At 41.9% G+C, this 26,628-nt stretch overlaps 1 protein-coding gene across 16 annotated transcripts in view; it reads right to left on the reverse strand.

Annotated features, from left to right (window-relative positions):
• Positions 1-26,628, reverse strand: part of NBEA (neurobeachin) — a 748,862-nt gene that overhangs the window by 503,693 nt on the left and 218,541 nt on the right. For all 16 annotated transcript variants that reach the window (XM_075919178.2, XM_075919174.2, XM_075919172.2 and 13 more), the window contains exons 19-24: positions 23,248-23,329; positions 22,911-23,034; positions 22,338-22,530; positions 21,049-22,068; positions 15,480-15,697; positions 7,873-8,026 (exon numbers count right to left, since the gene is read on the reverse strand). In XM_075919178.2, the coding sequence (XP_075775293.2) occupies positions 7,873-8,026; positions 15,480-15,697; positions 21,049-22,068; positions 22,338-22,530; positions 22,911-23,034; positions 23,248-23,329 (1,791 nt within the window). The remainder of the gene's footprint in view (positions 1-7,872; positions 8,027-15,479; positions 15,698-21,048; positions 22,069-22,337; positions 22,531-22,910; positions 23,035-23,247; positions 23,330-26,628) is intronic.

Genomic DNA, 26,628 nt, shown 5'->3' on the forward strand with positions numbered 1-26,628 from the left:
ACAATTTAACCAGCTCTTGACCCACCTAACAGAATTCCTTATACTGGGATTTTTCCCTTAGATTAGCCAGGCTGGAAGGATGCTATGGTTCTCTTTTTCCTCTTTCTTTTAAACTTTTCTCTTTGAATTTCTACTTTCCCTTCTTCTGAATACAGGCAGTCCCCGGGTTACGTACAAGATAGGGACTGTAGGTTTGTTCTTAAGTTGAATCTGTATGTAAGTCGGAACTGGCGTCCAGATTCAGCCGCTGCTGAAACTGACCGCCAGTTCCGACTTACATACAGAATCAACTTAAGAACCCCAAGCGTCCCCAAGTCAGCTGCTGCTGAAACTGATCAGCAGCTGATTCCAGGAAGCCCGGGGCAGAGTAACTCTGCCTCGGGCTTCCTGTAGTCAGCGCTGGTCAGTTTCAGCAGCAGCTGACTTGGGGACTCCTGGGGCAGAGCAGCTGGGGTGCTGCTGGGTTGCTCCACTAGCGCCGCTCCTCGGCGCTACTGGACCAACCCAGCAGCACCCCATTACTAGCTGCGCCCCCGCCACCCCAGCAGACCAGGAAGACGCAGGCGGCGGCCAGAGAGGCACCGCGGTCCCACCGCCTGGGTCCTCCGCGGCTTTGCTCCCAGTCTCCCTGGTCTGCTGAAGACGGGGAGCAAAGCCTCTGAGGACGCCAGCAGCGGGACAGCCGCGGGGCGTCTGGGCTGTCCCGCTGCCGGCTTCCCCCGAGGCTTTCTGCAGACCAGGGAGACGCGGAGAAAGCCCCGGAATACACGGGCAGTAGGACCGCGAGGTCCCGCAGTCCGTGTCCTCCAGGGCAGCCCCGTTCGTAACTGCGGATCCGACGTAAGTCGGGGACTGCCTGTATACTGCAATGAGAGCTTTACACAGGGCTTTGCTGGGATGTTTTTAACTTAAAACTGCTGATATCAGCTGCTGTGCACATCATCTTAACATATGTTTATTGCAATAAAAAGTCCACAATTATACCTGGTCAAATCTGAGCCTGTTCTCAGGCATTAGGTTGCGTTTTCCTGTCTACTGGTTCTATACATATTAAAGGAAAAAGTTTCTAACTTGGATTCCTGAAATTGTTGACCATGTTATTCTTTGACTGAAATCAATAGCATTTGTACATACTCAGCTCCTCTAAAAAAACATCAGGCCATTTAACATGGAGTTAGGTGCCCAACTTGAAGCGATAAAGTTTGAAAACGCTTGCCATACAGATGTTAGGCATCTGAGATTATTCCAGGGCTCTTTCAGCAATGTGAACTATATTAAGCCATCTAAAGGAATACTTTTGTTAATATGCTATGCCAGTGTTCCCTCTAAGCTGCATGCCTGCGCGGCCATGCACTAAAAATTTTAAAATGACGTGGGCAGACCTAAGAACCGGGCAGCAGAATTCACCGATCACCTTCCTGCTGGAATGATGGCCTCATGCGTTCCTGGTGGCATGTGACTGGCTTATTGCTCCACCTGGAGCTAGGGCATGTGAGAGGAGGCTGTTCCGGTAAGTCTATCCCAGGTGGAACGGGCCTTGTGCAGCTGCTGCTTTACTACAGCTGGAGCTGGGGGCACCTACGGTGCTATTTTTAGTACCATGGTCCTACAGGGACGGGACTGCAGGAGCTTCTGGGGCCAGGGCCACAGCACTAAAAATAACACCACGGTGCCAGCTCTAGTCCCCACAAACTGCTTTCCACATCAAAGGTAGAAAGTTAGGGAACGGGCAAGGAAAGAACTAAGGGGAAGGTGGAGGTGAAGAGAAGAAGGGTCTTGTGCTGAAGGGAGAAGGGGGGACAAGGAAGAAGAAGAAAAGGGAAGGCACCAAAGAGCCAGGTGGAGGAGAGATAAATGCCAGAGGGCCATGAGGAGACAATGAGCAAAAGGGCAGAATAGGAGAAGTGAGGGAAGGTGTAAGTGGGGATGTGAGAAGGGAGGGGACAAGGTGATGCTGGGAGAGGAGAAGGGAGGGGCAATGGGGCAAGAGAAAGGAAGAGGAGAGGGGAGGAGTGGCTGTCAGGAGAAGAGGGTTTGAAAGGAGGAGTAGGCATGCAGCAAGTCATCTGTGAGGGCATAGAGGGCATGAGGAAAATTGTGGCAGAGTGAGGTGAGGGGGTGGGCACCAGGGAGAAAGAGGGCAAGGAGGGCAGAGGCAGTGAGGGAAAGGGGAGGCACCAGGGAGGTGCAAGTGTAAGGGAAGGTGCAGGTTCCAGGGGGATTGTGGGAGTGAAGCAGAAGGGCAGACACATGGAGGGGAGGGACTGGCACCACAGGACAGAGGAGAGAGAGGCAGGGTGGGTGAGTAGAGGGAGGTGTTAGGAGAGGGGTTGGGGCGGGTAGCTACAGATGACCAGAGGGGGGCTAGAGGAGGGGTGGGTACAGGGGGAAGAGAAAGGCGGGTACAGAGGTCAAGGAGGATGGGGAGGGGGACATGTTCCCAAAGGGCTGAGGGGAGTGAGAGGGTAAGGAGCTAGAACAGCAGAGGAGGATGAGGGGTGGCGGGTGGGGGTGACAGCCAGCTCAGGGGAGCAGACAGGGCAAGGCAAGGGTGGGAAACAGGGCAGCAGAGGGAAAAGGAAGAGGTTTATCTGATATTTATTTATAATTTGGGTGCCACAGTGGCAAATATTCCAACAAGCGCTCATGAACTCAATACTAGTGCACAAGACAAAACTCACTCCTCTCGGAGGTGGAAAACATTAGAAGGAACACTGTTACACACCGTGTTGTGTACTGAAGAATAGCTGTGGTTACTTTTTTATGCTAAATTAATAGGCTTTTGTTACACCAATTAACTGCATGATAGAGAATTGGTGATTTGGAGTTTTCCAACAAAAGAGTGTTTGGTATACTGACAATCTGCTGACCCCAAAATTGTTCCCGGAACATAAGGATGGCCATACTCTGTCAGACCAAAAGCCCATCTAGCCCAATACTTTGCCTTCTAACTGAGTCCAATGCCAGGTACTTCAAAGAAAATTAACAAAACCGGTTATCGTCAAGTGATCCATCCCATCACCCATTCTCAGTTTCTGGTAAATAGAGGCTAGTGACACTGCCCCACCCAATCCTCACTAATAGCCACTGATTGGCCTATCCCCCATTAATTTATCTAGTTTATATTTTTAACTCGTATAGTCTTAACCTTCACAACCACCTCTGGCAAAGTTTCATAGGCTGACTGCACGTTGTGTGAAGAAACACTTCCTTTATTTTAAACCTGCTGCTTATTAATTTCATTTGGTGACTACTAGGGTATGTCTAAACTATATGGCTCCATTAATGGAGCCATGTAGATTAGGCTGATCGGCAAAGGGAAATGAAGCCGCGATTTAAATAATTGCGGCTTCATTTAAATTTAAATGGCTGCCGCGCTGAGCCGACAAACAGCTGATCAGCGCGCTAGTCTGGATGCTCCCACGCCAACCTGAAAGCCCTTTATCGACCTCTCCATTATGCCTCGTAGGATGAGGTTTACCGGGGAAGTCGATAAAGGGCTTTCATGTTGGCAGGGGAGCGTTCAGACTAGCACATGGAGCTGACAAACAGCTGATCAGCAGTTTGTCGGCTCAGCGCAGCAGCCATTTAAATTTAAATGAAGCTGCGATTATTTAAATTGCGGCTTCATTTCCCTTTGCCAATCAAACAAATCTACATGGCTCCGTCGATGGAGCCATGTAGTTTAGACGTACCCCTAGTTCTTGTGTTATGAGGACAATGTAACACTTCCCTATGTACTTTCTTCATACCAGTCATTAATTTATAGAGTTCTATCATATCTCCCCTAAGCTGTCTCTCTTCCAAGCTGAAGAGTCTCCCCTCTCAGATAGAACAGGTTGCATGACCCTAATAATTTTGTTGCCCTTTTCTGAACCTTTTCCTATTCCAATATATCATTTGGGAGATGGGAGGACAACATCTGAATACAGTATTCAAAATATGGGTGGACCACAGATTTATACAGAGGCAATACAATATTTTCTGATATAATCCATTCCTGTTTTTAATGATTCCCAGTATTCTGTTAGCTTTTTGACTGCTGCTGCAAATTGAGTACATGTTGTCAGACAACCATCCACAGTGACTTCAAGATCCCTTTCTTGAATGGTAACAGCTAATTTAGACTCTCATCAAGATATATGTATACTGTAGTTGGGATTAAGTTTTCCAAACTATATTACTTTGAATTTCAGCTGCCATTTTGTTGCCCAGTCACCCAGGTTTGTGAGATGCCTTTGTAATTCTACATCATCAACTTCATATTTAATTACCTTGAATAATTTTCTATCATCTTTTGCCACCTCACCTTACCTCTTTTTCAGATCATTTATGAATTTGTTGAATAATACTTGTGCCAGTGTTGACATCTAGGGCTATGTCTAGACTGCAAGCCTCTTTCGAAAGAGAGCGTCTAGACTGCACGTTGAACTTTCGAAAAAGCGGCTTGCTTTTTCGAAAGAAAGCATCCAGTGAGTCTGGATTCTCTCTTTCGAAGAAGCCCTATTTACACTGAAGAACGCCTTCTTTCGAAAGAAGAACTTTTGAAAGAAGGCGTTCTTCCTCGTGAAATGAGGTTTACCACCATCGAAAGAAAAGCCGCGTTCTTTCGATTTAATTTCGAAAGAACGCGGCTTGAGTCTGGACGCAGGGGAAGTTTTTTCGGAAAAAGGCTACTTTTCCCGAAAAAACCCCTGAGTCTGGACACAGCCTAGGAGACACCACTACTTACCTCTCTCCATTCTGAGAACTGGCTATTCCTACCTTGTGTGTCCTATCTGTTAACCAGCTACTGAACCATGAGACTCTCTTTCCTCTTATCCCATGAAAGCTTACTTTGTTTAAGAGCATTTGGTGAGATCATATCAAAGGCTTCCTGAAATCTAAATACACTATGTCCACTAGATCACCCTTTTCTACATGCTTGTGGAGACCCTCAAAGAATTCTAACAGATTTGAGGAGGCATGATTTCCCTTTACAAAAACCATATTCATCTAAGATAATGCTATTTTAAAATTTAGTTTCAACCAGTTTGGCCAGTACTGAAGCTAGGCTTTCTGGGCTGTAATTGCTGGGATCATCTCTGGAGCCCTATTTAAAAATTGTCACCACATTAGGTATTTTCCAGTCATCTGTTACAGAAGACAATTTACATGATAGCTTACATACCACAGTTAGTAGTTCTGCAATTTCACATTTGAGTTCCTTCAGAACTCTTGGGTGAATACCATTTAAGTCATCTTTTCAGCTCTTTTCTTTGCTCCTTCCTGCTCAGGACCTAAATGAAATTCAAGCTTTAAATGCTTAACTCCTGCATTGCTAATGGGAAACAGTTGAGTGAAAGATATCCTTTTTGCCCTTTTATAAATAGTAGCTAAACTCAAGGGAAGAATAATTTGTAGAGCGCCAGGATACAATCAAGAGATCAGGTTCTTGACAACTGATTTTTGTAACAGGCACAATATTCATGATTGTAAGGGAGCTAAGAAACTCAAGTCACATTCATCATATAAATCAAATCAAAGAGAAACATGAATCTACAAAAGGACTGAAATGTTTGTGAGTTCAATAAATGAACTACATGCAAACACCATCCACTCTCTCTTTTTGAGACTGGGTAAGTGTTGTATTAAACACAGCTAAATTTTAAAAAAAAAGCCTACATCACTGCTATGAAGCTAGAAAAGCAACTAACTACCTTTCTTTCCATCATAAGCTAATGATCAGATAGGATGACAAGTATTACATTTTCTTTTTTTGCCCAATGACTCTTGTTTCTCTTTACATTGGTCAAATGATAAAATACGCTGGGAGTCAGATTCACTAGCAGTGTTCAAGGAATGTGTAAATTAAAAGTACCACACCAGAGGGTTAAATCACTTGAAGGAAGTCATGTGATATTAATATTTAAAGTTGAAAACTGTGCACCCATTTTGAAATGAGTACTATGCATGTCTTGATGTGTGTCAAAAATATGGTTGAAAAATAGAGTTACGAACAATGAAGTAAAATACATATAGCATATAAGTTCATTCTTTTTGATAAACTGAATAAGCACATATCTTAAGTGTGATCTACAATGTATGTACATGCTAACAGAGGGAAGCAAGTTTCACATCCATGTCTACCCAGATTCTGCTATGTTTTTACACCTATTTGTTTGTGAAGCTCTCAACTTCATGGTAAGTTCTCTATTATTCATTGCCACTCCCCAACTTTTCACTCAGTGCCACCTGATCAACTTTTATTTTGGATAGCATTTCAGCAGTAGGGTTTGTTTGGATTTCCTAGTGTCACAAAGTGTGAAGCTATCCTAATGAATCACAAGCTTGGTTTCCTTCCCAGTCCTCACCATGAAATGCATTTTAATTCCTGTATTGCAGTCCCCAAATATTTCCTTTAAAGTTATAACCTTAGTTTTAAATCCATTTCATTGTGTAGTAACTTGAAATATAGAAAGATATCACAACTGAGAAATGAATATACTCATATGTATAATAAGGATGTATTATAAAGGATTTTCTTTAATTAAAAAAAACAAAAAACCTCCAGCTCAAGAGAAAAGCTTGAGCCACTTACAAGAGCCAAGTCCAGGGGTTAAATATACATCATGCATGTATCATCTAGATGCTTTTCAATTTTAGAATTATCATATACAAACCAAAAAGAAGAAACCACAGTAGTACATGTAGTAGTACTAGTTTTTCATCCACAATACACAATTATATCAAAATTGGACATCAGTTACTTACATTTTAATTACAAAAGTGTGTTGCACAATTTTTTTTGCCTCTTACTATCCTGACAAGATGACAAAATTGAATGTTTTGTAAGTGCACTCCCTATAATCTAACTGAAGAAAATGATTTCTTTTTAAATATTCAACCATTTAATTTTGAAATCTTGTGGAACCTAGAGCAAAATCACCATAAGAACATCTTATTATTGCAAACTAGGGTATTACAATATAAGCACACAATAATATACAAAAGATAAGGACAATTTCTAAAGCTTTATCAGGTGTTCATGTATTATATACAATAAATAAAGGGCAACTCTGAATTACAAGGCTCAAGATTTATCAACTGGTTTGCAGTAACCTAAATAATTATAGCAAAGCTAGAGTCACAAACATCCACAGATGGAAATATAGACAAGTAATTCAAATGATGCCTGATTTATTTTATACAATATGAGTATATCAAATAAAACACCTTCACTTTCCAATAAAGCCCTCATTGCTTGTTTTGAAAAATATATTTTAGTGTTGAGGGTCTGCTTATCCACTGTCTAAATCAGTATCACATGATTCTATTTAGCCAGTTGTTATCCTATTAACATGTTTGAATGCCGAGTACTATTAGTCCAGCTAATAGAACAATAGTACAAAACTATTTTTAGTTACATAAGTACTGGTGACAAAGAATCTAGGTAAAGAAGTGAGAGTTGTCCAGAGGCCAAGTGAGAGATTGCAGTCCGGACCCTCTACACACTATTAATTGCACTGCATTACTTTAGGGAAGTCACAACTCATTTGCATCTCATTTTCCACACCTTAAAATGTCAATACTCTCAGTTCCTTACATGAGAATTTGAGGTATAACTTATTTAATTTTTTAGATCCTCAGAAGAAATAATCAGAGCAAAATATTGCTGTTATTACTTTAATTGAATTTTGCATTTCCTTCCTCCTTTGCAATGTAGCCCCTTAAAATATTGACCCTTAAAAAGTTTGGCTGATATTGATAAAACTTTTGGAAGAAATCAATTCTGTATTCTGCTCTTTGAAACATGTGCAATCATAGACAACACTGTTACTGTTCTTAACAGCATTTTTTAACATGACCACTAGATGGAAATATTGTACTTACTGTTGGAGATGTGGCTGCAGACAACAATGGTAAAATCCCTCCACAAGCAATGATAATATTGTCTACCATCTGGGAAATGAGGTGGATCGTGTTGTGTACAAATATAATATTTTCATTGCTATTGACAAAGTCCATTACAGATTTTGTAGAATGACTACAAAAATAGAAAAATAGATATATTAAAACAGCAACATTTAGAAAAGTTTAGATGATCTGCTTTTTGAAACCAGAACTTGAATGTTTTTCCTACTTTTATAGTATTATCTTTGTAATAACAAAAGGATAAAATGAAAAAATATTTTAAAATACGGACAGGAGCTATCCTAATATAACAACTTGGTAGTATTTTATTTCATACAAGACTATAACTATTTCTATATTATTCATTATAGAGCCAGGACTCTACCAACCTAATTCACACTGTTTAGTGCCTTACTTCACAAACAATTCTGTTGGAACCAATGGGACTGCTCATGGAGTAAGGTACCATTCATCATGAATAAGAGTGGCAGAATTTGGCACTTAATGATACCTTTTAATGCAACTCAGAGTAACAAATGACCAGACTGTCTACAAGAGAGGTCCCCAGGCTGATCTGTAGACCACGAGTGGTGCACAAAGCACCTTCTTTGGAGAGCAGATTGGTGACAAGTATCAACTTCTCTATTTCTACTTGCCATATTCCTCTAAAAGATAGCTAAAATATAGAATTGTGTGCCTAATATTAATTTTCCATGTTAGCAATAGCTATAGATGCCAAATGATCAACATGAGGCATGGCTGTCCCCATGACTGCAAATAGGTGGAAAAGTGTCCATAGAGCAATCACTTTCAAGATGTACTTCACATTATTTTAGAATTTTTTTGTCTATTGATGTTATGTGCTTGTCCAATTCACAGCATGATTAATTAAATTACCCAGTTCATGAAATTAGTGGCCAATACAGAGTACTGGCCTTAATTGGAGAAGCAATTACAATCTAAACTTCTAGTGTGCCTCTGAATGTCAGGTAAAGGAGCAAACATAAGCTGATCTGGATTTTAATAAAACCTATTACTATTACTACTACCACTTTATAGTAAGGTCATACGAAACTGGAAATTAAAATTAAATTGAATTGGTACTCACATTTAATTAACTTAATTCTCAGCTACTGATAATTCACAATTAAAGCCATTGCAGAATGAATTATGTCATTCTGGGAAATATAGATGAAGAAGTGCCTGATGTACTCTGGACTTTCACTACAGGTAATAATTATTAAAGACGTTACTTGTCTTAACTGAAAGGTATCATAACAGAAAGCCAGTAACATGAACAGTATGTATTTAAACAATATACAGGCAGTCCCCGGGTTACGTACAAGATAGGGACTGTAGGTTTGTTCTTAAGTTGAATCTGTATGTAAGTCGGAACTGGCGTCCAGATTCAGCCGCTGCTGACACTGACCGCCAGTTCTGACTTACATACAGAATCAACTTAAGAACCCCAAGCGTCCCGAAGTCAGCTGCTGCTGAAACTGATCAGCAGCTGATTCCAGGAAGCCCGAGGCAGAGCAACTCTGCCTCGGGCTTCCTGTAGTCAGCGCTGGTCAGTTTCAGCAGCGGCTAAATCAGGACGCCTGGGGCAGAGCAACTGGGGTGCTGCTGGGTTGCTTCAGTAGCGCCGCTCCTCGGCGCTACTGGACCAACCCAGCAGCACCCCATCTGCTCTGCCTCAGGCGTCCTGATTCAGCCGCTGCTGAAACTGACCAGCAGCGGCTAAATCAGGACCAGAGCAGCTGGGGTGCTGCTGGGTTGGTCCAGTAGCACCCAGAGCGGCGCTGCGGGACCAACCGGCAGTGCCCCAGCTGCTCTGCCACAGGCGTCCGGAGAAAAGCCTAGTCTGCTGGGGGGAGGGGGTGGGCGTACTAGCTGCGCCCCCGCCACCCCAGCAGACCAGGAAGACGCGGGCGGCGGACCAAGGCGCACCGCGGTCCCGCCGCCTTGGTCCTCCGCGGCTTTGCTCCCCGTCTCCCTGGTCTGCTGGAGACCAGCAGACCAGGGAGACGGGGAGCAAAGCCTCTGAGGACGCCGGCAGCGGGACAGCCATGGGGCGTCTGGGCTGTCCCGCTGCCGGCTTTCCCCGCGGCTTTGCAAAGCCTTGGGGAAGCCAGCAGAGGAGCAGCCCAGGCAGCCTGGGCTGCCTTGCTGCCCGAGCCCCTCCGCGGCTTTGCAAAGCCTCAGGGAAGCCAGCAGAGGAGCAGCCCAGGCAGCCTGGGCTGCCTCGCTGCCCAAGCCCTCCCGCGGCTTTCCAAAGCCTCGGGGAAGCCGGCAGCAATGCAAAGCCGCCGGGGGGAGGGGGGGCGGGCAGCGGCTTTGCTCCGCGTCTTCCTGGCCTGCAGACCAGGGAGACGCGGAGCAGCTTTTCTCGCCCGGAGTGCATTCGTTATTATATTTTAAAAATCTGTTAAATACATTTATGAATTAGGATGCTATGTCCAAAATATACACTTAATAGTAACGTAGCCATCAAGGCTAATCAAGACAAAGTAAATCTGTATTGTTTTACAGTTCAAAATCTTTACTGAAATGAAAACCTCTATAAATTAGACATGAAAGCCTAGTAAATTCTCCTGGGGGAGTTTCTGTATCAAGTCATGAGGTAGATAAATGATTCCAACATACATGCCCCTTAGGAAGAAGGTTGTTGTGTAGAACAAACATTTTCTGACTTAAAAATGCAAATGCCTCCAAATGTTAGTAGTGGCTATTTAAAATAGCGTCGGATATTTGTCATCCACATATTAGAATGTAGTGGTTTCCAATAACAAGTCCATTAAAATATAGTAAAATTCAAAAGGGATAGGTAAGATACTGAAATTTTTATCCCTCACAGACAATAGGAATTAAAAACAATGGCACCTGGGGCACCTTAGACACTAACCAAAATATACAGGCAGTCCCCGACTTACGCGGATCCAACTTATGTCGGATCCGCAATTACGAACGGGGCTTTTCTCGCCCCGGAGCTCACGGCCGGCGGGTAGCCACCAGTGTCCTCCGGGGCGAGAAAAGCTTCTCCTGGTCTCCCTAGTCTGCTGGGGGGGTCCAGCAAAGCGGCTTTGCTCTCCGTCTCCCTGGTCTGCAGGGAGACGGGGAGCAAAGCCTTGGAGCACGCCCCCAGCGGGACAGCCCAGGCGCGCTCTGCGGCTTTGCTCCTGTCCCCCTGGTCTGCTGGGGGGGGGGGGGGCAGCTAGTGCCCCCCCCCCCCAGCAGACCAGGCTTTTCTTGTCTACCTCTGGGGTAGAGCAGCTGGGGGCTGCCGGGTTGGTCCCGCAGCACCGCTCCGGACCAACCCAGCAGCACCCCAGCTGCTCTGCCCCAGGCGTCCCCAAGTCAGCCGCTGCTGAAACTGACCAGCGGCTGACTACAGGGAGCCCGAGGCAGAGTTGCTCTGCCCCAGGCTTCCTGGAATCAGCCGCTGATCAGTTTCAGCAGCAGCTGACTTGGGGACGCCTGGGTTTCTTAAGTTGAATCTGTATGTAAGTCAGAACTGGCATCCAGATTCAGCCGCGGTTGAAACTGATCAGTTTCAGCAGTGGCTGACGCCAGTTCCGACTTACATACAGATTCAACTTAAGAACAAACCTACAGTCCCTATCTTGTACGTAACCCAGGGACTGCCTGTATAGAATCATGAGCTTTCGTGGGTACATAAGAACATAAGAACGGCCGTACTGGGTGAGACCAAAGGTCCATCTAGCCCAGTATCCTGTCTGCCGACAGTGGTCAGCACCAGGTGCCCCAGAGAGGGTGGACCGAAGACAACGATCAAGCGATTTGTCTTCTGCCATCCCTCTCCAGCCTCTGACAAACAGAGGCCAAGGACACCATTTTATCCCCTGGCTAATAGCCTTTTATGGACCTAACCTCCATGAAATTATCTAGCTTCTCTTTAAACTCTATTATAGTCCTAGCCTTCACAGCCTCCTCTGACAAGGAGTTCCACAGGTTGACTGCACGCTATGCGAAGAAGAACTTTCTTTTATTAGTTTTAAACCTGCTATCCATTAATTTCATTTGGTGTCCTCTAGTTCTTCTATTTAGGGAACTAATAAATAACTTTTCTTTATCGGCCCTCTCCACACCACTCATGATTTTATATACCTCTATCATATCCCCCCTCAGTCTCCTTTTTTCTAAACTGAAAAGTCCCAATGAAGGGATGATAGGAGTTACTGTAGAGAACTTTCTGGGTGTCTGGCTGGTGAGTCTCACCCACATGCTCAGGGGTTAGCTGATTGCCATATTTGGGGTCAGGAAGGAATTTTCCTCCAGGGTAGATTGGCAGAGGCCCTGAAGGTTTTTCGCCTTCCTCTGCATCTTGGGGTCTTCAAAGTATTTGAAGGCTTCAATATCTGAGATATAGGTGAGAGGATTATTCTAGGAGGGGTGGGTGAGATTCTGTGGCCTGCACTGTGCAGGGGGTCAGACTAGATGATCATAATGGTCCCTTCTGACCTGAAAGTCTATGAGTCTATGAGTCCCAGTCGCTTTAACCTCTCCTCAGATGAGTTTTTCTGTAAGTTTTCTGTAAAGGGAAATCATGTCTTACTAATCTGTTAGTATGTTTTTCTATTTGTTCCAAAACTTCCTATAATGACACTTCAATCCGGGACAGTTCCTCAGATTCACCACCCACAAAGGACGGTGCAGATTTGGGAATCTCCCCAATGACCTCAGCCGTGAAGACTGAAGCAAAGGATTGGCCCAGCGTGATTTGTGGGTAAGGTCCAAAGGATAAATTGGCCAGAGATCTGTGGCTGGTTTCCTGGAACCGGACAGAACTTGTTCGGGGTAGGTGGGATTGGGTGCTAGGACCCCCCCACCTGTGTATGAGGTCTGGGGCCATCTGGGGCACGGTTATTGCTGGGGTGTCGGAGGGGTTTTGCTCGTGAGGCTTCAGGCAGGCTGCTGAAGCATTCTGTGGGACTGGTTTGTGGCCTGTGTGGAGAGGTCACCAGTCTGGGGGCTGTAAGGAGCCCCGGATTTGAGCAATTCGCCCTGAGCAGACGCCCTCAGCTGTGCCCAGACACGGTCCGGTCCGTCACACATGAGCTTTCAGGGATTTGTCTCTAGTCACTGTGCCTTTTAATTTCTGTTTAACTAACCTCTTCATTTTTGCGTAATTCCCCTTTTTGAAATTAAATGCCAGGGTGCTGGACTGCTGAGGTGTTCTTTCCACCACAGGAATGTTGAATGTTATTATATTATGGTCACTATTCCCAAGCGGTCCGGTAACGGTTATTTCCTGGACCTGATCCTGCACTCTACTCAGGACTAAATCAAGAATTGCCTCTCCCCTTGTGGGTTCCTGCACCAGCGATGCCTATTATGTCAATCTCCTCATTTAATACGAGGTACTCTAGTTCACCCATCTTATTAGTCAGACTCCTAGCATTTGTGTAGAAGCTCTTTAAAAATTTGCCACTGCTTATTTGTCTGCCCTTCCCTGATGCATTGGATTCCTTTGTATGAGGTTGTTTGTCTGCTCTGGCCCATGGTTTGCCCTCTCCCCTCCTCTCTTTCCGACTACAGCTTAGAGAATCTCTATCAACGGATTTTCCCCTAAGAGAAGTCTCCCTCCGATTTACGTGCATCTTCTCATCAATTGGCTTTCCCCCCTTCTCTTAGTTTAAAAACTGCTCTACATCCTTTTTAATGTTTAGTGCCAGCAGTCTGGTTCCACCCTGGATTAGGTGGAGCCCATCCTTCCTGTATAGGCTCCCCCTCTCCCAAAAGTATCCCCAGTTCCTAATAAATCTAAACTCCTCTTCCCTACACCATCGTCTCATCCACGCATTGAGACTCTGAAGCTCTGCCTGCCTACCTGGCCCTGTGCGTGGAACTGGAAGCATTTCCGAGAATGCCACCATAGAGGTCCTGGATTTCAGTCTCTTTCCTAGCAGCCTAAATTTGGCCTCCAGGACATCTCTCCTACCCTTCCCTATGTCATTGGTACCTACATGTACCATGACCACCGGCTCCTCCCCAGCACTACACATAAGTCTATCTAGATGCCTCAAGAGATCCGCAACCTTCCCACCAGGCAGGCAAGTAACCATACGGTTCTCCCAGTCATCACAAACCCAACTATCTATGTTTCTAACCATCGAATCACCCACTAGTAACACCTGCCTCTTCCTAACTGGCATTCCCTTCCCCTCAGAGGTATCCACATAAGCCACAACATCAGGGATCCATATAACTGCACTCCACTAATGCGATATGAGCCATTAAGTGCTAGCAATGCCCGTCATGTATACTGGCCAAACTGGACACAAATCAGACATCAGAAATGGCAACACACAAACCCAGAGGGGAACATTTTAACTTGCCTAGTCACTCAATCATGGATTTTCTATTAGCCATTCTTCTACAAAGGCATTTTACTAACCAGTTACAGAGAGTGTCTGCAGATCTAGAATTCATCTACAGATTTGACATCATTACCCTGGGCTTGAACAAAAACATTAACTGGTTGGTGCATAACCAAGTCAATTTCTCCTGCCTTTAACATCCACATTTCCCCCTCATAGACTCATAGACTCATAGACTTTAAGGTCAGAAAGGACCATTATGATCATCTAGTCTGACCCCCTGCACAGTGCAGGCCACAGAATCTCGCCCACCCCTCTTAGAATAATCCTCTCACCTATGTCTCAGATATTGAAGCCTTCCAATACTTTGAAGGCCCCAACATGCAGAGAGTCCTTCAGCTGTGATCTGTGCCCAATGCTACAGAGGAAGGCGAAAAACCTCCAGGGCCTCTGCCAATCTACCCTGGAGGAAAATTCCTTCCTGACCCCAAATATGGCGATCAGCTAAACCCTGAGCATGTGGGCAAGACTCACCAGCCAGACACCCAGAAAGTTCCCTATAGCAACTCCTATCATCCCTCCATTGACCTATTTCCAACTGGAAATGAATGGTCAATTAGTTACCAAGATCATGTTATTTCATCCAACCATCCCCTTATCATAGAATCAGAACTGGAAGAGACCTCAGAAGGTCATCAAGTCCAGCCCTCCGCTCTAGGCAGGACCAATCCCATCTAAATCAACCCGGCCAGGGCTTTGTCAAGCCGAGACTTAAATACCTCTAGGGATGGAGACTCCCTCAAAAGCTATGTATGGGACACAGCTAGCCCACTTAATTACCTCATTAACATGGGTCCTACAATTGACAATTACTACTTCTGCTGTTTAAAAATTTATTTAGAGAGAGAGGTACTTAAGAACATAACATAAGAACATATTGTCTGTTATTTCCAGTTTTACTCATGAAAGCTCATGATTCTATACATTTTGGTTAGCCTCGAAGGTGCCGCACGAGTACTCACTGTTTTTAAATTTACAGACTAACATGGCTATACCTCTGAGATTTTTTTAATAGGGATTAACTGAGGCATGTCAGATACTACAGTAAGGTAAGTCTAGTGAAGATGACTTTTTACCTTCAAGAAAAAGGCGTTATCAATACATGTCTTGTATCTAATAACGTATTTATTTTACTGACAAACACATACACAATAAAATTAAAAATAAGAAAGATAGCTTTTCTACCTTCTCCAAACATGTACATCTGTTTCTAATGCAAACAGCAAATCTGTCAGCAGCCTCTGGTGCATTGGAGACCATTTAAACTCTGGAATACGAAACATAGTTGTGCGTGGACCTGGACTAAATTGGCGTCGTTGTTCCTCTGTCATAGGCATTCCTCGAAATCCCAAGTCAACCCGCAAGTCTCTGTCTTGCTGGGTAACAGATCGACCTTGCACAGCCTACATTAAGAAAAAGTTCAGGGTTGGTGTTAAACAAATGCCACAAATTCTAACACTACACATAGATCATTGGATTTGGAGAAGGAGAAGCTAAAATTGGAACTGAAAATTTAAAAAGCCATCCAGATATAGCAGGTATAATTTGATAAACACTCACTGGAACTACTCTGATCTACACCATCTTACAATTTGGTCTCACATTACAGTGGGTTTTCATTTTAGTGACATTTTCCATTTCAGATTCTCAATGTGCTGTCTCAAGAGATTTTGTTTATAGTGTGTTTATTTTTGGCAAGTTAATCCTGTTTAGATATTTTGATAGAGATATTTATTACTTTTTATGGGGCATATCAGAATAGTTTGCCCCCCTCAAAATAAAAATGTACCTTTCTAAGTATCTTGTATGTGACTGTGTTTTAAATTAGAAGTTTTCTATCCATCCCTCCCTCCCGCCACCCAAATACAGTCTTCAGCATCTCCTGGCATTATTACTGTGTGGAAAATTTAAGGGAGAAAGAATTTTAACTCAATGTCATAAAAATCTCCCAAGAAATAGTCTCCCAAAAAGAAATTGTAGAAGCCATATTGTTTGGGATTATTGAAAAACCAGATTAGACAATACAAAAGTGTTATTGTAAGTAATAATACTGCATTATCTGAAGATAGATTGGGTGATTTAGAACAAGATGCCTTAAATGGCAAGAGACTTTTTAATCACACTCAATTGCAAATTCCTTGAACACTGCATGTTGATTGTCAGCAAAAGACATCTATAGTATATTTATTTTTGCATTGTAAAAAAGCAGACTACTACAGGAACCCAGCTCTTAAGCTCACTTGATCTTTAGTCTGCAATTTGTAACCTCCATTTTAAAAGTAGTAGAGGGGCATATTGTATTTAACTGGCCTGTTAAGATCTGAATTTCTTCTGCTACTTTTGCTTGTCTATTTTATATCTCCTGAGAACTATTTTTATAGATTTGATCCTACACCTGTGAAGTCATGGGATTTTTACCATTGATTTGAATGAGATCAGTTTCAGCTCCTAAAACCTGACAACAGTAATCAAAAGAAAGATGGAAATATCATTGACAAATGGGAGCAAAAGATGGAAATATCATTGACAAATGAAATCGGGTATTATCAAGAATATGTTTACAATATGGAGAGATCTTTCAGTCTAATTTGGTGACCACAATTTTTCTAGTGATTTTATAAATATCTGTAATGTGGCTTAGTCTTTTTCTGAATCACATCCATCTGAAACAAGCATTTACAATAAAAGACTTTTAATTTAAGTAGTGTTTAGGAGACTAAGTCAGGATAACAGGGTCATTGTGCTGGGGACAACTAATACCAACATAAATTAAAGAGATGGTTCCTGGCCTGATGAATTTACAATCTAAACAAAAGGCAAAAAGTAAATGTATCCAAGGGGGGAGAGGGAGTCAGGAGAAAACGCTGACAAGATAAAATAGCAAAATGCTACCTATTTTATTTTATAGGCGTATTATATAAATATTAGTTAAAATAGGACAAAAGGGGAATACCTTCCCACATACCTCTCCCTTTGATATTTTAACCAAAAACCTACACTCCACAATAGTAGCCATCTGTTTCCCATTACTTCTCTATTTCTCAGTCCATTTCCTGATTTTCCCGGAATCAGTAGTCTGTGTTTGATGATTTGGACTAAAAATAAAAAAAAAACTGGCAACAGAAAAAAAAAAAAGTTTGAACAGCTTTGACAACTTCTTCTGAAGGTTTGGACGGCTTATTCTCTATTATGCAGAGTGCCTTAAAATGTGGGAGATCCTATTCCCTGCTTGTGTTACTGTACTAATTTTGAGAAGTTTTTCACAAATTTGAGAGTTTGCATGCAGAAGAGCCCATGGCTTCCTCTCACGGCATGCCAAATATAGGAAGCAAAGGAAGAAGCTCACTGAAGGTTAACGTTTCTCTTTTTTAGTCTTCTTAAAGGAACTGCTCTTCTCTCGGAACGGTAGGGGTAGATACGGGGAAGCTAGAATCTGTTACTTTGAGAGTGCTTCAGTTTTGTGGGGGAAGGAGCTTCCTTCTGGAAACTCTGGCTTTCTTACATCTAAGAAAGACCACTACAAATTTTGGAGGTCTTCATGTAGCAGTGTACTACTGAAGGACAAGGCAGACGAGCTAACCTTAGATATCTGATCAGATAATGACTTTTCCTGCTACAGATGTCAGTATTCCTCTCAGGGGGTTCCTGATGTTATGTTAAATGGTGTCTGCTGCAAACACCACATGCCTACTATCTATATCAGTATCTATATCAATTCTGTCTGAAACAGATAGTTTCAATAAACTTGGTTGACTTCTAAATCCATCTGACCATTTCCTTAGAAGAGTAACCTGTTCACAGTTGCTTGTAGGAAGTTGTTGGATCATTTTAAAGCTGTTGCTAAATCAGACTCGCTTTGTGCCAAGTATGTCTATAACAAGGGTGGAAGAACCTTTTTTGGGTCAAGAGTCACTGACCCACAGAAAAATCAGTCAGGGGCTGTACACAAGTGAGAAGCAAAAAAACAAAAACAAAACAAAACTACACCCCTCACTGATGTAGCCCTCAACTGAAGAGAAAGATACTTCCCACATTCCCCTTGCACACCAGAGCCTGGGGGGGAGAGGAGGGGAAGGAAGAGCCTAGCAGATTTTGTGTACTTCAGCCCCACAGTGGGGCAGTAGGGGACCCTGAGCCTCAGGGGCCACATTTAAGCAAGCAGAAAGGCTGCATCTGGCCCCTGGGTTTGAGATTCCCCACCCCTGGTCTATACTACAAATCCTGTGGTGGATGTGGCAATATCCTGTGGTGGAGAGTGGCAAGGTAATGTCATGTATTTCTGCACTCTGGAAAATCTCAGCAAAGATCTCAGTGTCTTCCTGTAATACCAGAAACAAGAATCTCCATGGTGCTAACAATATATGCACAATTCAGGAAACAAAGTCAAGCTTGTCCTCCTGCTTGACCAGCTTGCGATCTTTTTCCTGTACCTGAGGATCAGGCAATTCTTGGGCTGTCAGCACTCCTGTAATGAGATAGGGAACTGGATAGAATTGCTTTCTGCTGAGGCACAGCCTCAGGATGGTGGAGTGAGACCAGTGTTGTAAAACCTAGCCATAAGAGGGGCTGGAAGGTGGGCAACAGTAAGGCAATTCAAACTGAAACGTGAGTTCTTGTTTCCCATACATGTGTGCATTATTGGTCTAAGCTGGTGATATTTGCTAGAGCTATGCAATGGGCACAGGAATGTACACCTGTGTGCAGTAGGTAAGAGGAGCAGTAGTGGTAGAGGGTAGAACGAAAGTGAGTAAATACATTTGTTCTAATCTGGAAGCTCTTAGAACATCGAGGCCAGCCTTGAATCTAAGAGAATTCCAAGTCTGCTGACCTCCTTGATCTTACTGTGAGATCCCCAGAAGAGGTGGAGAATTTCCAAAACCTGAGGCACTCCTGACCTGCCCATCTGAACACGGACTGTGTATCACAAAAAAGAGACTGATCTGTTTTCTGCCTAGAATCCATAGCCATTAACAGTGCTTGGGAAGAGATATCTTGTCCACTACCTTGCCCCTTGTTCCTGAGCATGATCCGTTAAGACCCCATGGATCCCTTTTCTACCCCAAGACCCCATGTGCCTCTCATGCACTAGAGCACTGAAGGCCAGCACATCCTTGCTCCTCCCTCTCCATTCCTGCACTTTTGCAGTGTCACAAATCTGCTTATTTTTGCTCCATCGTAACTTCCTCCCTCTTCCTCCCAGAGCTGGAAAGCCGCACAACAGCTGTTCACAGCATTCCAGCTCTGGGGACGAGTGGGGATGGAGCATAACTCAGTAGATTCATGGCACTTCAAAAATGCTGGGAGGGCAGGGGAAAAGTGGTAGGAGGTAAGTGTGGGGCTCCAGTGCCCCAGTGCATGAGAGGAACATAGGGGAGGGAAGCACAGAGGGATGTGCAAGCCGCACATGGGCCACTGAGATGGAGGACCACTCATGCAGCCACTTACTAATCATGGTTGCCCATTGCTGCATTATACTGTATGAAGGAAAAATAGGATTTCCAGTATAGCCAGGTAAAGCTTTCCCAGTGCAGTTCCCTGGAGGCCTGAGAGAATCAGACATGATGAACCCCTTAGCAAAGACCCCAAGATAGAAACATGGATACAAACTAAGGATATAAATAATTCTCTTTGGGCAGAGTCAGGGCAAGTCAGATGCCAGTGATGGCAACCTAGGCTAGTGAGTAGGCTGCATGAGTGCCCTTCCTTCATCACAGTGCCTGCAAAATTGCTATAACCAAGATACTCTCTCAGGATAGGGCAATTCTGTCAACTGTGCTTGCATACCTAGAATTTGCCAACTGAACTGGAGCAGCACTTTCATTGGATTCAGAGAGCACACGCCTTTCACAGTCACTGTTTTGTGCAATCAGCACACATCTCACTTCATGTGCCCTTGTTTTGTCATTCACTTGATGCCTTTGCTTTGTGGATCACTCGATGATTACCAGTTCTAGTCACTCCCTCTAGGGCATCTGGTATTAGCCATTGCCAGCAGACAGGATACTAGGCTAGATGGACCTTTGGTCCAAATCAATACGGCCGTTCTTATGTTCATGTGTCACTTTAATAATACTGATAAGAAAAAACTACACAGCCATAAATCAGCAGAATATGGCAATGGTGCCCACAGACAACAGGAAACAAAAATGTGTCCCTTTTTCTGACAATTGGCCCATCTACATGGGACCAAATGCTGGAAAAATCTCCTCTTTCGAAACATCCCTTATTCCTCATAAAATGAGGAATACAGGGATGCCGAAAGAATGCACCCACTTTTTCGGAAACTATTCTAGACATAGCCGTTGTGTTGGTCTCTGGATATTGAGACAAGGTGGGTAAGGTAATCTTTTACTGGATCAACTTCTATTGGTGAAAGAGGAGATGGTCCCATAAAACAGATTACTTTACCCAGCTTGCTTACATAAATTACAAACATTTGTAGCCTTAAAAACAGAAAAAATAATTCAGATGCATACACTAAACCCTTATTAGTCAGACTGACCAGAAGAAATAAATCATGTGGGCTAATATATTTTTCCAGCAGTTTTTAAATTTATTCTAAAATTGCAATGAGATTGTATTGTAAAATAATGTATTAAACATGTAACATTCATTTTGAAAATAAAACGTTTGCACGGCATATTTCTGTTATAATGATATAAGTTCGCCATAGCCCTGATTAGATGTACTTTTGTGAATGGATTAATGATCCCATAATCAAATACATATATGCCACATATACTTATGCACTTACTTGGGTTGTAGTAGTTGTCTGGATCTTCCTTATCTCCTTTCCTGCTTCTTTACCATCATCAGATCTCTCTGTATCTGATATTATACTTCCTGCATCAACATTAGGTAGACTTTTGCTACCCGAAGACTCTATCTCCAGGGTTGTAGCAGTCATCTCAGCATATTCTAATCCTTTGGATGATGATGCTAACTCCCTTTCAGAAAGGTTGCTCATTCCATCTGAAGTTGTATGAATCTTGAACTCCTTATCCTCTATTATACTTGAACTACATGTTATATCTACACTACCAGTCATGTGAGCAAGCAATCCAAGATCACCACTTACACCAAGATGCATCTGAGTCTCTTGTACATTTGGAATAGTAATGTGGTTACTAGAAAGTTCTGGGAGAAGCTTCTCTTCTTGGTTGGGTATTTTATCAAAAAGAAATGAGGTACTATTAGTAGAAGGCTCATCTTTCTCATCAGCCAGTGTTATCAAAGGCCCATTATCCTTCTCTTCACTTTTCTTAATGATACCCACACTACCATGGACGTTATTTTGGAGTTTCTCAACAGCAGCACTATATACATTATCTAAAAGGGATTCAACTTCCACAAGGGCACCATTTTCTCCAGTTACCAGAGTCTCTGGTGACAAATCCATATCATCAAGCTTTACTTCTGTGGCTTCTACCTTTTCAGCTTTTATATCAACTAACAGGTCATGAACCTCAACATGCACACCTCCTCCTGGTCTATCTGAACTTCCAAGCACATCATCTGACACCTTTGTAGCCATGAGCAAGTCCCTGGTATCTGTGCTGACAGGGTAATCTGTTTCACTTTCTGGGCTTTGGCTTTGTGAAAGGTCCTCTATCTCTCGAATTTCCATTCCACCTTTTGCTCCTGTTGTCTGAGATGAAAGGCCTGAGATAGTGCTCACATTCCCCTTTTTTCCCTTTTTTATGTTCTCTTCCTCTTGCCTTTGATATTCTTCATACATTTTTGCTAGATACTCCTTGTGAGCTTCATAGGTGACCTTAAATGGAACACAAAAATAATAATTTTAGAGTATATATATACACTTTATAAATTTATGTAAAAAAATTAATAGTACAATTAATTTATATTTCATTAAACATTTCACAGCAAAGAACTCTAAAAAACAAAGAAAAATGCTAACCTATCATGCCACATGATATCCACAAGATGGCACTAAATTACATTACATTGTATCTACTGTATTACTGGTTCCTGTGACTTAAGAAGGTACTGGGATCAACAGAAAGTTCAGAAATTAATCCTTACCTTGGAATGTGCTATAGAAAGAGTATCCACCCAGACCCTCCAGCCTCCCCATTCATATTTTATTGCATGATACAAAAGAATACGAAAGATGTTGTACACCATCTCTGTAATTTTCTGTTCTTCAGAGTTCTTAGGGTTAATATATCCCAGAGAAAACATCCAGTCTTGCCACACAGAACACTGAAGTAAACATCTAAAGTAAAATAATTAGGTCAAAATGTATCCAAATGAAATTCAATTCTTTTAAAATTTGAATGATTAAAACAGGATTTTTAAAAATACCCTCTCTCCTCTGAACTTTGATGTAAAATTAATAAACCACCTTTGTTTTAAATTTGGGATGCTGTTAAATAAAGCATATTGTGAACCAAAAAAAAAACCTATCGCTGATTTAAAACTAACTATAGGATGTCATACCATTTGTTTTAACCACATATTTATTGAACTGCAGGCAACAATGAACTTATACGACAAAAGACTATTCTCCAAAATTTCTTTCATGTTAAAAATATTGCGTGTAGCAATGTGTGACCTATTTGTGTTATTGGGAAAACTAATATTTGATTTACATACCTTCTGTTTTCACGACTATTACTGAAAAGTTTTATCATATCAGATAAAAACAAACGTCGAACTTCCATCAGTTCTGCACTTGGTGTGGAATTTTTTAACAATGTTGCTACCACCTTAAGAATCACTGTAAAAGAGCAAATATGTTACCTAACACATTTTTAAATCTCATCCACAAACCAGCTGTTACAATCATAAAATAAAATCATTTAATAAAAGCCAGTTTTTCTTGAAGTACTGAACTTACTAACTTTTCTTTGCAAACTGAAATATTACATTCTTTAAAAAACAAAAACAAACAATCTCTAGGCATGAATGTGAAAGATAATAAACTTCTTACTTGGATTTTGAATTTTCACTGTAGAATCTGGTTCAGGATGTGGTTTATGAACAACTTGAGTGCATACTTGTTCTGTCAAAATCTAAAACAAATCAATTATTTTAAAAATCTATTAATTGTATATCAAGCTACACTTTTTTTGACCCAGTTGTGCCTCTGATTAGTATGCTAGGCCTTGATACAAAAAACTATTTAGTTAAATAGTAATACTGATGCAACAATCCAAAAATAAGTAATTACAAACCAACACTGAATCAAGTTTTAAAATATTAAATTTATACTGACAAAGCTATGAAGATTTTAAAATAGTTTTTAAATATCAAAGCACTCCTCCTTCCAGAGTTCCAATCTGCCTTAATAGCTAGATTACTGAACCCCAGTAAAAAATACAGTATCATCTCTCAACATTTTGCATATAAAACTGTCAAAATTTCACAGAATTCCATTAAAGACAGGTTTCTCAAATGTGAACATTTTGTAAATGAATTCTTGGAAGACTTTTGTGAAATAGTATTGTTTTGAATATATATAGATCTGTTCAAGCCACATAATACTAAAAAGTGTATGATTTTGTATTCTGATTCTAACCCTTATATCATGAAGAATGTTAAGATTGGCCCATGACTAGGCAGGTAGTGACCCAGTACCATCTTGTACCTTTCATATTCAGCACATAACCAAAATTTATGCTAGTTCCCACTGAAGTAACAATTATCTGCTATCTTCTGAGGAAGGCTGAGGGAACCAACTTCAGTAGGAACAAGGGATGCTCAACACTTTTAAAAATCAGGCCACTTAATGAAATGCCTAAATATAGACTCAAGAGCATGCCTTTGGACAGCTATTTATAAAAATCTTGGCTTGTGTTCTTCTTATGCCTGGGAGTTAGAGGATATGGTGGTAGAAATGTTTGCACCCAGTTTGCCCTAGAGAATATACTGTTCAAACTTCTTCTAAGGTGGGCAAGAAATTTCCTACCATTGACAAAGTTGAGAAGTAGCCCATGACCAATAGCAGTTTCTCCCAGAAGACACCTAAGTATAAACTAGCAGATTGCACCCTGGGTGGCCAAGGTGGTATTTAGGTACATCAGGTGGTGTCAACCTAATACATTTAAGGGTGGCACCTTGATATGTAAGAAGTGATGTGTAACCTGTTTGTATCTGTGTATAAAAGTGTATCTCAGAGAGGCTGTCTTGGTCCAGCTGAGGGGATAGCAGAAACTCCTGACCACTAACTGACATGAGTCCATTGCCATATGTACTAGTGTAAACTGTTGACATCTGGTCTAGACACCCAGGGTGCTAGAGACCATATGTTGTTTAACAATAAACCTGGTTCCAGTGCCTTCACACCTTGTCTGATTTGTGGTCACTGGGGGCTCTCAGAAGTCTGCGCTGGTGGTTACCTGCACAGAGCATGCACAGCATTCAGAGAGAGCACATGTATAAACGTAGCCAAATGGTTATCAACACTGAAGGGAGAAGAACAGATGCCAGAGCACCACGCCAGTGGCAGCGTCTGACTACAAGTTGTAGTTGATAGTGTTTAAGAATAACATTATGCATTTTCTTAATCTAACAAAAGGTCTCTCTGGAACTATATTCATGTCAGGAAAAATGTTCTGTATTGTACCAAAGCTTGAAGATATTGGCAACTAAAATGGTTATTTGGCATGTAGGGTATACATTTTACTTTTGCTCTTAAGTGTTATTGATATGTAAACTACAACATAGTCTTACTATGCACAGTTCAAACTTTCTGAATCTGTGTTAAGTGACTTTAAAATTTAAATGATGTAAAACACTTTGAGGTCATTCATAAGCTTAATATATGGCAAAAGTGAAAGAAAACCTAAATATACAAAAGTTTTACAGAAATGAAACATTGTTCAAGCTTTTGAAAACTTATTTCGGGCAGATCTTTCTAAAAATATCTGGATTGAGCGATTAAAAAAAAATCAGACGTGCATTACAGCCCATATGAGGGTATGCGCATAAGTGCATGTATAATTAAGATTCAGCATATAATCACAGTTATTGTGTACACAAATGAAAAGTGAGCTGTGCAGCTGGTCATTTGTATGCAGTTACTTTGAGTATGTATTTGAGTATGTAATTGAAGTAATCACACAAATTAAAGCCTAGTCCAGCAAAGACAAATATAAGTAACTTTAAAAGATATATTTTTACCAAAACCATCCTTTATTCATAATATTCATAGTGATAGTGATACAGTACTCACAAATAACCATTTACCTATATCAAAAATGAAATAAAATTTCTCCCCCCACCTATATAGCATCTGAAACTGAAGAGAAATGAAATACTACTGAGCTTAAATAAGCTGTCAACTAATTTTTTCTCTTAACTAGAATACTAAAAATACTGTCATGATGTCAAAACTTTTTCTGTAGCTATCCAGTTGGCTCTTTCCCTCCTGTCAGTCAAACTACTGGTCCTGAATCCATGCTGCATCATTTGCTCAAAGACAAACACCCCCACACAAAGTAATATTAATCTCAATTTCTGATACAAAAAAAAAAGTCTTCCAGCCTTGTCAAAGTTGTTCTCCTCTAATATTTAAATCATATCCACAAACTATTCTGCGAGTTTCTTAAAAACACTTTATATCCTAGACCAGGAGAAAGGAAAAATCACATGCTTTAGATTATATCTACATTGGGCTTAAAATCTTGCTTCTCAGCTTGCGAGACACTAAAAATATTAGCATAGACAGAAGTGGCATGGGTGGAAGCTAGGGTAATACAAGCCCACATGGACCCTTAGATACCTATATGGATGACTATCCTCAGCCACTGCCCATGCTACCCTGGCTATACTACTATTATTGAAGGCAGTGGCAATCAGAGTCTCAAAGACAAATGCATTTTCCAAGAGCACTCACAGACTGCAAAACTGTTTTATAAAGGATTTTTTAAAATAAACTACATAAAAAGGCCATAAGTGTACGTAAAACATGTGGACAGATTACTGTCATTGCTCTGCAGATGTCCACAAAAGGGAAACGTCTCAAATGCTGCAGAAGTTGAATGCACGGTCTGGTTGATTACACTGTCAGCTTCTCAGGAGGCTCTGTGCTTTTGGCTGTGTAACACAATGATTCAGTTGGTAATCCATTTTGAAATTCGCTGTGCTATAATCAGGTGACCTCTAGCTCATTCCACATAAGAAACAAAGAGCTGGGAAGATACCCGGAAAGACTTCGTCCTGATCAGGTAAAAAGCCAAAGCTCACCACAAATCCCAAAGTGTGCAGGTTTTATACACACCTGCTCATCTTTTGGAAGTAACTTAGCCAGGGCCACAGAGAGAGGGCAAAGGGAGTCCCAGTGGGAGCATGTCAAAGCGGCAGCGCTGCC

The sequence above is a fragment of the Pelodiscus sinensis genome, chromosome 1 (assembly GCF_052426305.1).
Source record: "Pelodiscus sinensis isolate ZL-2025 chromosome 1, ASM5242630v1, whole genome shotgun sequence".
Taxonomy (NCBI): domain Eukaryota; kingdom Metazoa; phylum Chordata; order Testudines; family Trionychidae; genus Pelodiscus; species Pelodiscus sinensis.